The following is an 18114-nucleotide window of genomic DNA, read 5'->3' on the forward strand; positions in this document are numbered from 1 at the left end:
GCAATCATATGCGTTCTCCCAATCTAAACCTAGTATTCCCCCTCCCGTACAACTCTCTAGAAAATCCCTAATAAAACCATGTCCATCCCTCATCCTTCTCCCCAGTATTCCCAACTTCCCCCTATGTAACACTAAACCCAACACTTTCCTCATTCTGTTGCCCAAAATCTTAGCAAAAATCTTGTAATCCAAGCACATTAACGTAATCGCACGGTAATCATTCAAAACTCGGCATTCCTTCTGTTTGGGCACTAAAACTATGACACCCATTTCTTGCGATTTTCCCATCCTCCCACTACTTAACATACAATTCAAAACCCCCACCAGACAATGCTGTACACTCCCCCAATGACACCTATAAAAATCATTTGGTATGCCGTCTATGCCTGGGGTTTTACCCTGGCACAGCCCAAAAACTGCCTCCTCCACCTCCGCTACACTAATACTACTCTCGAGTCTGTCACTGTCCTGCTCACTTAATACCCTATTAAACCCTTCATCCCCAAAACGTCCCTCACCCACTCCCCCACCAACCCTCCTCCACTTCTCCCTAAACCAAAAATCAGCATACAAACTAATATTTTCCGTGGTGGATAGGCCTTGACCCTTCTCAAACCCTCCCCCCCCTGTACCTGCCTCAATATACGCCTAGGTGGTTTTCGCCTGCCGTTCCTTAAACCTCCTTAGTACAAAACCCAATGGCCTATCCCCCTTAAAACATCCTCCAACCCCGCCCTAACTCTAATTGCCTCAAACTTTTCATTATGAACTTCCGCCAACCTATTTTGAATGAAGGGAGGGGGGATGTAGGTTGCACATGTATATATCCATCAAGGAAAAAACACTTCTATATAATACCACCACTTACCAGATATTGTCTGGTGGTCACTTGATGTAGCTGGATCACCCCCAACCTATCCAATTACAACATACCTAACTGGCCAGTATAAGTCTGCTATAACTAGAAGGGTTACTTAACTGTGGGTGATTGATGCTCCTTATTTCCTCCATTCACTATCTCATTTCAATGTCCTGCTACACCGACACGGTTCTTATTCCAGCAGGTATTCTTGGAGCAGGACTCCACATGTTCCTTCGGAGTAAGGCGACTTATTTCACTTCACACATTCTCTTATCTTAGTGATTACATTACAATTCACACGACGATTTAATATCTCATAATTATTATGCACATTAGAGGTCACTCCATTAAGATCTGCGACCGATGAGTGAGGATTAAATCACGGGTATTTTCCCCTGGACACACTCCATGGCGTCGCACCAGTCACCACCGGTCCTACCATTATTCACTAATTTTACCACTTTATTACAGCTGTCCCATTAATCACGTTCCCTCACTCTTCACCAGGAACAGTTATGACACTTCCTATTATGAAGTGAGGCCTGTATTAATCTTTAGGCCACCGTGAATGCCAACTTCCTGGTCCCATGTTTTCCCAGCCTCTTAACTCCATTCCAAACACTCCCGCTCATGATGCCCCGTATCGACCTCTCCCTGCCCATCAGCGCAGGGACAGAGCTTCCCTGTTGGTTCTAGTCCATTTTCAAATACATTTTTGACCCATATCGACACTTTAAACACCTATTAGGCACTATAGCTTCGGAAGATTAAAATATTTTCCACAATGGTGTTAGTCATGAATGTGACGTGATCTACAAGCTACAACCATCAGGAGGGTAAGTGATGGTGTGAGTGATGGTGTGAGTGATGATGGTGTTAGTCATGAATGTGACGTTATCCACAAGCTACAACCACCAGGATGGTAAGTGATGGTGTGAGTGATGATGGTGTTAGTCATGAATGTGAGGTGATCTACAAGCTACAACCATTAAGAGGGTAAGTGATGGTGTGGGTGATGGTGTGAGTGATGATGGTGTTAGTCATGAATGTGACGTGATCCACAAGCTACAACCACCAGGAGGGTAAGTGATGGTGTGAGTGATGATGGTGTTAGTCATGAATGTGAGGTGATCTACAAGCTACAACCATTAAGAGGGTAAGTGATGGTGTGGGTGATGGTGTGAGTGATGATGGTGTTAGTCATGAATGTGACGTGATCCACAAGCTACAACCACCAGGAGGGTAAGTAATGGTGTGAGTGATGATGGTGTTAGTCATGAATGTGACGTGATCCACAAGCTACAACCACCAGGAGGGTAAGTGATGGTGTGAGTGATGATGGTGTTAGTCATGCATGTGACGTGATCCACAAGCTACAACCACCAGGAGGGTAAGTGATGGTGTGAGTGATGGTGTGAGTGATGATGGTGTTAGTCATGCATGTGACGTGATCCACAAGCTACAACCACCAGGAGGGTAAGTGATGGTGTGAGTGATGGTGTGAGTGATGATGGTGTTAGTCATGCATGTGACGTGATCCACAAGCTACAACCACCAGGAGGGTAAGTGATGGTGTAAGTGATGGTGTGAGCGATGATGGTGTTAGTCATGCATGTGACGTGATCCACAAGCTACAACCACCAGGAGGGTAAGTGATGGTGTGAGTGATGATGGTGTTAGTCATGCATGTGACGTGATCCACAAGCTACAACCACCAGGAGGGTAAGTGATGGTGTGAGTGATGATGGTGTTAGTCATGAATGTGACGTGATCCACAAGCTACAACCACCAGGAGAGTAAGTGATGGTGTGAGTGATGATGGTGTTAGTCATGCATGTAACGTGATCCACAAGCTACAACCACCAGGATGGTAACTGATGGTGTGAGTGATGATGGTGTTAGTCATGAATGTGACGTGATCCACAAGCTACAACCACCAGGAGAGTAAGTGATGGTGTGAGTGATGATGGTGTTAGTCATGCATGTAACGTGATCCACAAGCTACAACCACCAGGAGGGTAACTGATGGTGTGAGTGATGATGGTGTTAGTCATGCATGTAACGTGATCCACAAGCTACAACCACCAGGAGGGTAACTGATGGTGTGAGTGATGATGGTGTTAGTCATGCATGTAACGTGATCCACAAGCTACAACCACCAGGAGGGTAACTGATGGTGTGAGTGATGATGGTGGTAGTCATGCATGTAACGTGATCCACAAGCTACAACCACCAGGAGGGTAACTGATGGTGTGAGTGATGATGGTGTTAGTCATGCATGTAACGTGATCCACAAGCTACAACCACCAGGAGGGTAACTGATGGTGTGAGTGATGATGGTGTTAGTCATGCATGTAACGTGATCCACAAGCTACAACCACCAGGAGGGTAACTGATGGTGTGAGTGATGATGGTGTTAGTCATGCATGTAACGTGATCCACAAGCTACAACCACCAGGAGGGTAAGTCCTAGTGTTTTTGCTTCAAGGTTGGTGTACCTGGTGTTGAGTGGTGTGATTGATGGTGTGTGCGATGATGGTGTGAGTAACACTAGTGTAAGTGATGTGCCTGCAGCACATCCCATAACAACTGCAACACATCACATAACTGCAACACATCACATGATAACTTCAACACAGCCCATAACAACTGTAACACATCACATAACTGCAACACATCACATGATAACTTCAACACAGCCCATAACAACTGCAACACATCACATAACTGCAACACATCACATGATAACTTCAACACAGCCCATAACAACTGCAACACATCACATAACTGCAACACATCACATGATAACTTCAACACAGCCCATAACAACTGCAACACATCACATAACTGCAACACATCACATGATAACTTCAACACAGCCCATAACAACTGTAACACATCACATAACTGCAACACATCACATGATAACTTCAACACAGCCCATGACAACTGTAACACATCACATAACTGCAACACATCACATGATAACTTCAACACAGCCCATAACAACTGCAACACATCACATAACTGCAACACATCACATGATAACTTCAACACAGCCCATAACAACTGCAACACATCACATAACTGCAACACATCACATGATAACTTCAACACAGCCCATAACAACTGCAACACATCACATAACTGCAACACATCACATGATAACTTCAACACAGCCCATAACAACTGTAACACATCACATAACTGCAACACATCACATGATAACTTCAACACAGCCCATGACAACTGTAACACATCACATAACTGCAACACATCACATGATAACTTCAACACAGCCCATAACAACTGCAACACATCACATAACTGCAACACATCACATGATAACTTCAACACAGCCCATAACAACTGTAACACATCACATAACTACAACACATCACATGATAACTTCAACACAGCCCATAACAACTGCAACACATCACATAACTGCAACACATCACATGATAACTTCAACACAGCCCATAACAACTGTAACACATCACATAACTGCAACACATCACATGATAACTTCAACACAGCCCATGACAACTGTAACACATCACATAACTGCAACACATCACATGATAACTTCAACACAGCCCATAACAACTGCAACACATCACATAACTGCAACACTTCACATGATAACTTCAACACAGCCCATAACAACTGTAACACATCACATAACTGCAACACATCACATGATAACTTCAACACAGCCCATAACAACTGCAACACATCACATAACTGCAACACTTCACATGATAACTTCAACACAGCCCATAACAACTGTAACACATCACATAACTGCAACACATCACATGATAACTTCAACACAGCCCATAACAACTGCAACACATCACATAACTGCAACACTTCACATGATAACTTCAACACAGCCCATAACAACTGTAACACATCACATAACTGCAACACATCACATGATAACTTCAACACAGCCCATGACAACTGTAACACATCACATAACTGCAACACATCACATGATAACTTCAACACAGCCCATAACAACTGTAACACATCACATAACTGCAACACATCACATGATAACTTCAACACAGCCCATGACAACTGTAACACATCACATAACTGCAACACATCACATGATAACTTCAACACAGCCCATGACAACTGTAACAAATTAGATAATAACCATAACACACAACTATTTGTTACACTTAACAGTTACATCACTTCATTATTTCTGGTACTTGACATCTGCACCACATCACTGGTACTTGACATCTGCACCACATCACTGGTACTTGACATCTGCACCACATCACTGGTACTTGACATCTGCACCACATCACTGGTACTTGACATCTGCACCACATCACTGGTACTTGACATCTGCACCACATCACTGGTACTTGACATCTGCACCACATCACTGGTACTTGACATCTGCACCACATCACTGGTACTTGACATCTGCACCACATCACTGGTACTTGACATCTGCACCACATCACTGGTATTTGACATCTGCACCACATCACTGGTACTTGACATCTGCACCACATCACTGGTAATAGACATGTGCACCACATCACTGGTACTTGGCATCTGCACCACATCACTGGTACTTGACATCTGCACCCCATCACTAGTACATCTGCACCACATCACTGGTACTTGACATCTGCACCACATCACTGGTACATTTGCACCACATCACTGGTACTTGACATCTGCACCACATCACTGGTACATTTGCACCACATCACTGGTACTTGACATCTGCACCACATCACTGGTACTTGACATCTGCACCACATCACTGGTACTTGACATCTGCACCACATCACTGGTACTTGACATCTGCACCACATCACTGGTACTTGACATCTGCACCACATCACTGGTACTTGACATCTGCACCACATCACTGGTACTTGACATCTGCACCACATCACTGGTACTTGACATCTGCACCACATCACTGGTATTTGACATCTGCACCACATCACTGGTACTTGACATCTGCACCACATCACTGGTAATAGACATGTGCACCACATCACTGGTACTTGGCATCTGCACCACATCACTGGTACTTGACATCTGCACCCCATCACTAGTACATCTGCACCACATCACTGGTACTTGACATCTGCACCCCATCACTAGTACATCTGCACCACATCACTGGTACTTGACATCTGCACCACATCACTGGTACATTTGCACCACATCACTGGTACTTGACATCTGCACCACATCACTGGTACATTTGCACCACATCACTGGTACTTGACATCTGCACCACATCACTGGTACATCTGCACCACATCACTCGTACATCTGCACCACATCACTGGTACTTGACATATGCACCACCTCACTGGTACTTGACATCTGCATCATATCACTGGTAGTTAACATCTGCACCACATCACTGGTACTTGACATCTGCACCACATCACTGGTACTTGACATCTGCACCACATCACTGGTACATCTGCACCACATCACTGGTACTTGACATATGCACCACCTCACTGGTACTTGACATCTGCATCATATCACTGGTAGTTAACATCTGCACCACATCACTGGTACTTGACATCTGCACCACATCACTGGTACTTGACATCTGCACCACATCACTGGTACTTGACGTCTGCACCACATTACTGCTATTGAAGCTTGAATATAAACTATATAACCGCTGGTGACACCTAACAGCTGCAGCAGCTGTCTATTGGTGACAGTAGTTGAGGTGTTGGTAAAATCGTTGACGACAGTAATAACAATATTGATGGTAATGGTAACATCAATGATGGTTGAAGTGACTTCAGTGATGGTAGAGGTGATTTCAGTGGTGGTGGTGATAATCGGTGGTAGTTGTGGTGACAATAATGGTGATAACAGCAGTGAGAGTGGTATCAATCAATCAATCAAGTTTATTCTCTATAAGGATTACAATGCGGGGTTTACAGATTTTGAATATTGTGTGGTTTATATGGTTTAAAATACTAATTACGGAGGGGGCCACTAGGACACCTAGCATGGCTAGGCATTTCGGGCAGACTTAGATTAATTCTAAACTTTAAATTATTACAGATTTTTTTTTTTTTATATTTTATTTAAAACAGTGCGATACAAATAGCAGAAATATATTAAAAGATACACGACAAAAGATTACGGCACTAGAATCTCACTTAACCCGAAACCTAATATTGATACCATACTGCACAGTGGTAATATTGATACCATACTGCACAGTGGTAATATTGATACCATACTGCACAGTGGTAATATTGATACCATACTGCACAGTGGTAATATTGATACCATACTGCACAGTGGTAATATTGATACCATACTGCACAGTGGTAATATTGATACCATACTGCACAGTGGTAATATTGATACCATACTGCACAGTGGTAATATTGATACCATACTGCACAGTGGTAATATTGATACCATACTGCACAGTGGTAATATTGATACCATACTGCACAGTGGTAATATTGATACCATACTGCACAGTGGTAATATTGATACCATACTGCACAGTGGTAATATTGATACCATACTGCACAGTGGTAATATTGATACCATACTGCACAGTGGTAATATTGATACCATACTGCACAGTGGTAATATTGATACCATACTGCACAGTGGTAATATTGATACCATACTGCACAGTGGTAATATTGATACCATACTGCACAGTGGTAATATTGATACCATACTGCACAGTGGTAATATTGATACCATACTGCACAGTGGTAATATTGATACCATACTGCACAGTGGTAATATTGATACCATACTGCACAGTGGTAATATTGATACCATACTGCACAGTGGTAATATTGATACCATACTGCACAGTGGTAATACACACACACACAACACACTGTATATTACAATGGTAATACACTCTCACACACAACACACCGTATATTACAGTGAATATACACTCACACTCAACACTATACATTACAGTGATATTGTTTTATTTGTTAAAGAACATCTCTAACAAGGTTACTTATACAAAACATCAAACACTGGAAATTATAAAGATTGTACAATAAAAGAAGAGATATAAAAAAAAACTAAACACGCACAATGACACACATACACAAGCACACATAGGTGAGGTTTCTGCCTGTCAACACACACGTATGAGAGACTAAATCTAAGATCTCAGGTGCTTAACAGAGCACCACGATACTCAAACATTAATTTAGGCGATTATCACAAGATCTTAACATACATAGGTATTTAGGATACAAAGAAGGAAACGGGATAATACTAAAAGTCACAATAAAAACATCCAATATAACAAAACAAAACTACGATGTGAAATTTTACATCTCAGCGGAACTAAGAAAAAATGATGCAAGTAGTTACATGTAATATAATATTACTGAAAAGCACACTGTAACACAGCATAAAATATAACAAAATAAGAACCAGTAGCTTATGCTAGGAAAAACTTTTTTTTTTTTTATAAACATTACACTTGAATCAAAATCATTAAAGACACCTATAACATATTTGAGTCATTGAAAATTTTCATCATAAAGTCCTTGAAATGATTTATGCATGATAAATGATAATATGCAATCGTAGTACAACACATTTCTAAATGATAACTTTTTAGTTCCTGAAACCCTCGGGGCAATAACCATATTGCCCATAGATATCAAAACTCAATTATACATCCTTATAAACAGCACTCCATGCTCACACCCAAGTCTAGGAAAATAGCCCGTTGTGTCCCCTTACCCATTTTGCAAATCCCATAAATCCCTTAATGTGAAATTTCGATAACCCTCACTAAAATCTCTCTCCCATCTCCCTCCATACACCCCTTTATTCCTACACTGTGTCCTATAAAAAGTTGCTGCCAACGCATTAATTCTTGCACGCACGTCCGCCTCCCTCATAGCCCACATCATGTATATATAATCCGTAATCATATACCCAATCGCATTCTCAACCCTTTTATTCACCCCAGTTATATCTAAACTTAAAACCCTCAAGACCTGCAAACCCCCTCCCCCCACTAACCTTAAAACCTTACCCATCCAAACCCTTATAAGTTCAATACAATCGCAAAAATACACCGTATGATAAATAGTCGCCAATCCTCCACAATCCTTGCATTCCCCATCCTCTCGTATTCTCTTATAGAATAAAACCATTCCTGACGGCAATATTCCATGTAAAAATCTATACATAACTTCTCTGACTTTAGGTTTTAAACGCAATTTGTTTAAACGCCCCCAAATATTACGCCAATCATACATCGGATATACTCCTTCTACCGCCGCTACCAAAGCCTTACCATCTGCCCTATCAAGATTTCTCAATTTAATATGTAAAGGATCCCTCACGTTTATAAATACCCGTAACATTGCCTCACCTATCATGAACTCCCTACCCCCCCACCACCGTCGCATATCCTGATGTATTCTATGAAGACCGTCTCCTTTCACCCCTCCCTCCCGCTTATAACTATGTTTTAAATACATACTTATTATCCTCTTTTCGACATCTATAAGACCCAGCCCTCCACGGCCAACCGGGAGTGTGACAACCGCTCTACTTAACCATTCGCTCCCTGTTCCCCAAATGAATCTAAAAACACTTTTTTGTAGCCTTTTTAACTCACAACGAAGTATCGGAAATATTACCGTAACATGCCATAGTTTACTATATAATAGCACATTCGTTGTAATCACCCTTTGTTGCAAACTTAAATTAGCAGCTCTTAAACCACTGAGGCGCTTCAGAACACTGTCAACGATACGCACGGAATTTATTTGCTGTGCTAACTTGAAATCATTTACATAAACGATCCCACATATCTTTATTTGGTCCACCCTTTTCCACCTTTCAGCAACCATTCCGTCCTCACGTGACCCTTTTCCAAGATTCATATACTTTGTTTTCCCCATGTTGATCGTCATGCCAGTAGCTTTTTCAAAAACTTTCACTAACGTTTCTACCCGAATCAAATCCATGTTTTCTCTCACCAAAATCGTCGTATCGTCGACATATCCAACAATGCCCGCTCCCCCATCCCTTACATTACCCATCCCCTTTGCTTCCAATAAAACCCTTATCCCTCTATAAAAGGGATCTTGAAAACAAGCAAAAAAAATTTGTGAAAGGGGACAACCTTGACGCAAACCCCTTCCCATCTGAATTCGATCTCCCAACCTCCCATTCACCTGCACACGCAAGGTTGCCTCCTGATACATTAATTTGGCCCATGATATAATTTCCGCACCAAACCCCTGCCATCTCATGATCTTCCATAACGTCTCCCGTTCCACACTATCATATGCCGCCTCCCAATCTATAGCCAATACCCCCCCCTTTCCTAATCTTACTCTTTCTTCAATAAAACTTCTAATCATACCGTGACCTTCATACATAGACCTGCCCGGCACCCCATATTGTCCCTTGTCAATCACTCTGCCCAGGACTTTTTTTATTCTGTTAGCCAAGATCCTTCCAAAAATTTTATAGTCACCACATAATAACGAGATTGCACGATAATCTTTAACCGTTAATGGCTCGCCTTTAGGAACTAGGACGACCACAGCCAACCTTTGTTGTTCCCCTAAAACCCCATCCCGCTTCATTATATTGAATAAACGTACCAAAAACCCCTTTAAAACGTTCCAATTTTGAAGATAAAAGTCGCTGGGCAACCCATCAATTCCTGGCGCCTTACCCAATTGCGCCCCAGATAAAGCCTCCCAAGTCTCACACTCCGTTATCGGCCCTCCCAACATCAAACGATCATGCTCCTCCAGCTCACACTGCACAAACCTACCGATTGACTGCAATGCAATTTCACTTATTCCAACACTTTGCGTTTTCAATTTAACCCATGCATCTATATACCCACTCATACCCTCCGTCGTCGTCAACTCCTGATTCACTCTATACCCCTGCATACCTACCTGAACATTCAACCCCATTAACTCCATTGCTTTGCGACGTCTGTGTTGATTCCTCAACACACACGCCGACGGCCGATCTCCCCACAAAACCTCTTCGATTCCACCCTTAAGCCTTTCCCCATCAAACCTTTCGTTTTGTAAATTTCGTAGTTGCTCCTTAATTCTTTCAATTTCTATAACAGGATAATTAGCATTCGCTTGTACATAGCAGTCGCGCAACTGCCCCTCTAAATATCGTTGGAAACCGTATTGTAACTGACTATATCTCACTCCTTGACTAATATAATATTCCTTAATTCGCTTTTTGGCTATCGTTTCCCACCAATTAACCAAATCCACATCTCTAGGTGCTTCAACCACAAGGCGTTCCCACATATGCCCAAAAGACAAAAGACTTTCCTCCCTCTTCAATAACTTTACATTTAATTTCCAAAAAGATGGACCCCTTCTAGGCACACCCTCAATATCTACATCCATTACAACTCCTCTATGATCCGAAAAAACCACATTTATCACATTCACTCTCCGCACTGTAACCGCACTAGACACGTACATTCTATCCAATCTCGCCGCATAATCTCGTCTAATAAAAGTATGCTCCACCATGCCACCCCCCCCACACACATCCATTAAACCCACACTCGTCAATAAATCTCCCAGGAATCCCAAGCAACAACCTGCTCCTCGAGGCTCCACATCTTTTCGTCGTATTACACAATTCCAGTCGCCCCCTATTATCGCTACATTTGGTAAACTACGTAGATAATATACTAATACATCTTGTACAAAATGAGTTTTAAGTCGTACATCTCCCTCGGCCGGCCCATATACACATACAAAACTTATGTGTGCTCTACCCCATAAACCATCCACCCTAATCACTCTCCCCTCCCCCCTTTCACTATGGCGTACTTAAAACGGGCTATTTTCCTTTACCAGAATGGCGACGCCTCCTTTTAACCTTGTCGCATATTCCATATACACATCATAACCATCCATTTCTAACTCATATCCAATTCTGTAATTGTGTTCTTGGATAAATACCACATCCACATCTAGACGCACCAAAAATTCATTAAACCACTTTCGCTTCCGCTCAGATCTCAAACCGTTAATATTTATTGTCAAAACCTTAAAGTCAATTAATGGGGTTTTCCTTTCGTTCTAGGTATAGACTTTTCACTTATACATTTTACACCACCTCTATCCCTCCCCCCTTTTTTGGGAACCACCTTGATAAACCCTTGTTTCGTGGATTCTCTGTTCCCTGTCCTCTGTACATCCGCCCAAGACTTTTTTCCTGGCCTTTGGGCAGGAGTAAGCACGTCGTCTGAGTCTGATGGGGTCGCAGTTCGCTTTCGCGTCCTACCCTCCACCTGCATTGGGATTTCTTTAGTACTATCGTGATGCACCTCCACTTCTGCTACATTTACCGTCATACCATGCGACACACTAGACTCAATGCTTCCATCCGTCGCCTCACCATGATGTTCAACCGATCCCAAAATTGCACCTGGATCCTCCACATGGTTGACGATCGACTCGTCTAACAAAACATCCAGTGCCTTCACTAAAGACGCCGCTACATCCTCTTCCCCCATAGTGGGCAGAGTCTCTTCCAATACTTTATTTATGTCCAGTGACGGTGATTCTTCTCGCTGTTTTGCATCCTCCAAAGCATTCTCCTGCGCTTTTTCTACCTCTTCACTCCAAGATGTCCGTTGTCGAGACGGGTGAGCATAAGACTGTTCTCGTCCCTCAACTTCCTCGACTTCTTCCGGTTGTTGCTGTTGCGATATTTGGAGATTCCCACGACGCTTACCACACTGTGCCGCTATGTGGTCATACGACCCACACAGCCGACACGTACGACGTTGCCCCGCATATGTCACATATACTTGAGTTCGAAATGCTTGCAGCATAATATAGGACGGTATGGGGTGGCGTAAGGTCATTTTGACTGAATATGTTCCCTCCAAACTTCCAGCATAAGGTCCAGCGGCCCACCGACCTGCAGAGGCCATATGAACCGTACCATAATTACGTAGTTCATCTTTTATAACAAAATCAGTCGCTTCAAAAGGCACATTCTTGATTTTTACCCATGTGTAGTATCTTGATACATCATGAAGACGTACTGATACAGCTGAATTGACGGCTATAATGGTCTCTTGATACTTATCCACCACTGCTTCGTAGACATTTGCTGACGTCATTTTAACGAAAATCCGTGTCGTCCCATTAAGTGCTACACCACATATCTCTTCATTTGCGATACCGTAGGTATCACGGATAATCGCCGGTAGTAACAAATCCATCGTGGCTCCCGTGACAGCCCCACGGGTCAACTCAACGCAAACAGTGTTGATGCGCCTGTTGCTATGCAGCGCCATGTTGGAAAATGAGCAGCACACGTCCTCACTACTCAATGACTGTTGACGAACTGGTGTAGCTCGCCTGAAACAGCAGAGGGGTGCAGAGCACAACCGCACTCTACCGTGGTCAGGCAGCGAATTATTACAGATTATGGTATTATAGCTAAGTGACTACATTATAGTTTGTGAGTTTAGCAATGTGAATTCTTTTGTTTTGGCACAATACATCGTGTCTATATTTGAGTATCATAGGCAAACTTATGACTAGTTAGGATTCATTATTTTAAGATTAAGTTTCATATTTCTGTGTTTATAGTCAATGGGTGAGTGAGTGTAAGCGTGAACCACCAGGTGGTTTACATGTAGTTAGTCGACGGGGTGTATCAGGGAGATAAGATGTTTTCTAACTGTAGTTTTGAAAGTGATGAATGTGTCTGCAGTTCTAGTTTTCAGGTAGGGTGTTCCAGATTTTAGGTCCTTTGACACACATTGAATTTTCTTAAAGGTTTAGTCGGACACAGGGAATGTCATAGAGATGTTTGTGTCTGGTGTTATGCCTGTGGGTTCTGTCACAACTATCAAGAAAGCGTTTTAGCTCAAGGTAAATATTAGAATTTAAGGTCCTGTAGATGTAGATTGCACAGTAGTAAGTGTGGATGTTCTGAACAGGGAGTAAGTTTAGATCTATGAAGAGTGGGGGGGGGGGGTGTTGCCAGAGATGGGATTTAGTGAGTATTCTTACTGCGGCCTTTTGCTGGGTTATTATTGGCTTTAGATGTGTTACTGCAGTTGATTCCCAAGCACAAATAGCATAGGTGAGGTATGGATAAATGAGTGAATGGTATAGTATGAGAAGGGCAGTTTGCGGCACGTAATATCGTATCTTGGAGAGGATCCCCACCCTTTTGGATACTTTTTTTGTTATGTGTTGGATATGGGTGCTGAAATTTAGGTTGTTGTCGAGGTATAGACCTAGGGATTTGCCCTCATTATGTCTGGCAATTAGAGTGTTGTCGATCTTAATGTTAAGTTGTGCAACACCTGCTCTGCTACCAAACATAATGTAGTAGGTTTTGTCAGTGTTAAGTGTAAGTTTATTGGCTGTCATCTAAGTCAGAATTTTGAGCAGCTCCTCGTTGACAATGATGCTGAGGGTGGCAAGATTAGGGTGGGAGATGACGTAAGTCATGTCGTCAGCAAAGAAAATGGGTTTCAGGTGTTGGGATACGTTTGGAAGATCATTAATGTAAATGAGGAAGAGCAGGCGACAAGGACGCTTCCCTGCGGAGCCCCAGTATCAAGTGGCCGTGTTGATGAGGCTGTCTTTAATGGTGACATACTGATACCTAATAGTATGGTAGGATTTGAAATAAGCAAGCGCATGGCCTCTTATACCATAATGGTCAAGTTTGTGGAGTAGGATGCCGTGGTCTACTGTGTCAAACGCTTTTCTTAGGTCAATAAAAATTCCGAGTGGATATTCCTTATTTTCAAATGCTGTGTAAAGCAGATCTAGCATTTTTACAATTGCATCATTAATGCTTTTATTTTTCCTGAATCCAAATTGGCAGGGGTTGAGTATGTTTTGTGCCGTTATAAATGAATATAGTCTCCTGTGCACTAGTTTCTCGAAGATTTTGGATAGCAATGGTAAGTTTGATATTGGCCTATAGTTGTTTAAGTCTGTAGGGTCACCACCTTTATGTATTGATGTAGCCCTTGCTGTCTTGAGTAGTGTCGGGAAAGTGCTAGTTTCTAGTGACTTGTTAAAAAGTAATGTAATAGCATGCGAAAGGACATGGGCCACTCGCTTGTACAATAATGGTGGGACATGAGACAGATTCCCTGAGTTATTTTTGAGTGACTTTATAATCGCGGTAACTTCTGTGGGCTCAGTTGGAACAAGAGAGAAGAAATTTGGAAAATTTCCATCTAGGTAGTCCCCGGCACGGGCGTTGGTACGTGAGATTTTACTGGCGAGATCAGATCCTATGTTTGAGAAGAAGTCGTTTATCTTGTTAGCTGTATCAGTGGGATGCAGTGGCGTTTCATGAGGTTTAGTTAAAACAATATTCTTGGTTTTTTTCAGTTTGTGGGTCCCCAGAATCTGGGAAAGTGTTTTCCAGGTCTTTTTTATATCTCCTCTTGTGTCAGTGAATCTGCTGGAGTAGTGCAGTTGTTTGGCTTTCTTTATTAATTTGGTGAGAACTGTTGAATATTGTTTAAGAATATCTTTGTGTATTAAGCCCTGTCTATATTGCTTTTCATATTGGTGTTTCTTATCAATGGATTTCAGAATGGTGCCGGTTAGCCATGGGCAACCAAGCCGTTTATTCGTGATCTGTTTCGTTTTTATAGGACAATGTTTGTTGTATTGTCTAAGTATTTTGTTAAGAAAAATGTCTGTCCAATCGTCAATACCAATGGCATTTGAGAATTCTGTAGGTCAGTCAACAGTCTCTAGGTCTGCTGTGAAATTCCTCGTTGAGGCCTCGTCATGGAGTCTAAATGAAACTTTGTTGTATTCGAGTGGTGGCTTACTAATGTTTGTTAAGAGGAAGGTTGGGTAGTGGCCAGTAGTGCTGTCTGTGATTATCCCTGATTTAAGGGGGGCAAGTATATTGGTCCATATGTGGTCTATTAAGGTTGCACTTGTCTCAGTCATCCTGGTTGGTTTAGTTATTGTTGGTATGTGAAGTGTGTTGTTCATATTGTTGATGAAATCAGTTACAGGCTGATCATCTGGTAGGCCAAGGTTGATATTGAAGTCTCCAGCTAAGAGAAGGTGGTAGAGCCAGAAGTGATTGTGATTGTGACTGCAGTCATAGTGGTGGTGATGGTGGATGTGGCATCAGTTATGGTGAAGGTTTGGAACAGGTTACTAATGAAGTATCATTATCAACAGATATTATAAAATTACCTGTGATCCCAGCACCCTGACAGAGTCAGGCATCAGAGACATGATCCATGGTCTAGCAAAGCGCAGTGTGAAGGTGGGGTCTGGACTGATAGTAAACACCTGCGTCGCTCTCACACAAGACCAGGACAAAAAGTTGGACAGTCTGGCTCTGGAAAAGCTCTGTTGCTACTTTAAAAAGGTAAGTGTCTGTTTCTTCCTTCATTTACTTCTCCTTATGCTACTACTACCATTGTTACTTCTCCTACTATAATTACTATTACTACTATCAGCAACACCACCACTACCTCTAGTACTTCTGCTACTACTGCTACGACTACTACTACGACTACTACTACTACTACGACTACTACTACTACCACTACTACTACTTATACTACTACTACTATTACTTATACTACTACTACTACTACTACTTTTACTACTATGACTACTACGACTACCACTACTACTACCAGCATCAACATAATGATTAACACCACCCCACACCACACTTACTACTATTACTACTGCTACTTCTACTACCACCACCTCAAATACTATTACTACTACTACCACCACCACCAAACTACTACTGCAACTACTGTTACTACCACTACTACTGCTACTACTAAGTGTCTGGATAAATTTTTTTTTAAACTGAGCTCTAACCAGATTTTTTTCAATAAATTTTATATATGATCGTAGCCCCACAAGAAGACAAATCTTGAATTAATTCCTCTCTCTTTTAGATAATATGTGTATCAAGATGCTCTCGTTTAATCGTTTTCATTGTACAGTGACAATGATTGTGATCACTTGGGGGGGAGGTGATATTATTGTCCTCTCAGATGAGTGTGAAGCAAAAACCTGTAATTATTTTACCCAATGGACGGATTTCTGGTGTCTTTTCTTTCTGTCTCATAAACACACAAGATAACAGGTATATCTTGCTACTTACACTAAAGTCCCAATACAGGATGTACACATATATGTACAGTGGAACCTCGGTACTCGAACTTAATTCGTTCCAGTAGGCTGTTCGAGTACCGAACGAATTTTTCCCATAAGGAATAATGTAAATTACATTAATCCGTTTCAGATCCCCCAAAAATAAACTTATACCGACTTTGCATTGTATTTTCGTATGGTATTTATAATTGTATTTTCGTTTTCTTGGTCTCATTTGATAGAATGAAAGATATTTTACAGAAATAGAGATGATTTTAAATGGTTTACAGACTAAACATACCTTGAAATTGAGCTCAAAGTAGCTGAAATGTTCGATTTTTCCTGATGTTCAAGAGTAAACAAATCACGTCACACGTCCAATACACGCCAACTGTCCAATACACGCCAATTGTCGACATCGCTCTCGGGCCGTGCAGACAGGCTGCGCAGTAGCTCCTGATTCAACTGATATCTGCGCAGTTTTCACAGACCACTACAAGTCACAAGATGGCGGACCGACAAGGCAGGAGAGTTAACACGGTCTGTGTTGCATTCACACAAGGCTCCCTCAGTGTTTCTACAATGCACACATTATTGCCAAGCATTATACGAGACGTCTACGGCATCCCCAATGAAGAATTATATGGCTTAGCTTTGAATGGGATGTCAAGGATATTTATAAAATTCGTGAATGCCGGCTTCTACAACAAGATTGTGGAAACTTTTCAAGAAAGGAGAATGGTGGTGAATTCGGCTGTGGAAGTGTGTCTACATGACGTGTCGACGTATGTCACCTGGGTCAAGGTGAGAAATGTGCCTTTCAAGGCGGAGGAGTACGATCTGTGGGATGTTTTCGGCAGATACGGAACGGTGCATGCAGCGACCAAGGGAGTGTGGAGAGAGGGCCCATACGAGGGGTTCCCGGAGAGCTCCTTCACCATCAAGATGACGCTCTGCCAGTCGATTCCCTCTTATGTACATCTGGAGAAATATAGGACCCAGGTGTTTGTTCATTACGCGGGCCAAAGGAAGACTTGCAGACTATGCAACTCTTTCGAGCATATGGCT

The 18114-nt window shown here is 42.1% G+C and overlaps 1 protein-coding gene across 3 annotated transcripts in view; it reads left to right on the forward strand.

Moving 5' to 3' along the window:
- Nucleotides 1–18114, forward strand: part of LOC128700109 (uncharacterized) — a 150793-nt gene that overhangs the window by 94632 nt on the left and 38047 nt on the right. For all 3 annotated transcript variants that reach the window (XM_070100822.1, XM_070100823.1, XM_070100820.1), the window contains exon 5: nucleotides 16105–16297. In XM_070100822.1, coding sequence (XP_069956923.1) covers nucleotides 16105–16297 — 193 coding nt within the window. The remainder of the gene's footprint in view (nucleotides 1–16104; nucleotides 16298–18114) is intronic.

This window comes from Cherax quadricarinatus, chromosome 74, assembly GCF_038502225.1.
Source record: "Cherax quadricarinatus isolate ZL_2023a chromosome 74, ASM3850222v1, whole genome shotgun sequence".
In the NCBI taxonomy this organism is placed as follows: Eukaryota; Metazoa; Arthropoda; class Malacostraca; order Decapoda; family Parastacidae; genus Cherax; species Cherax quadricarinatus.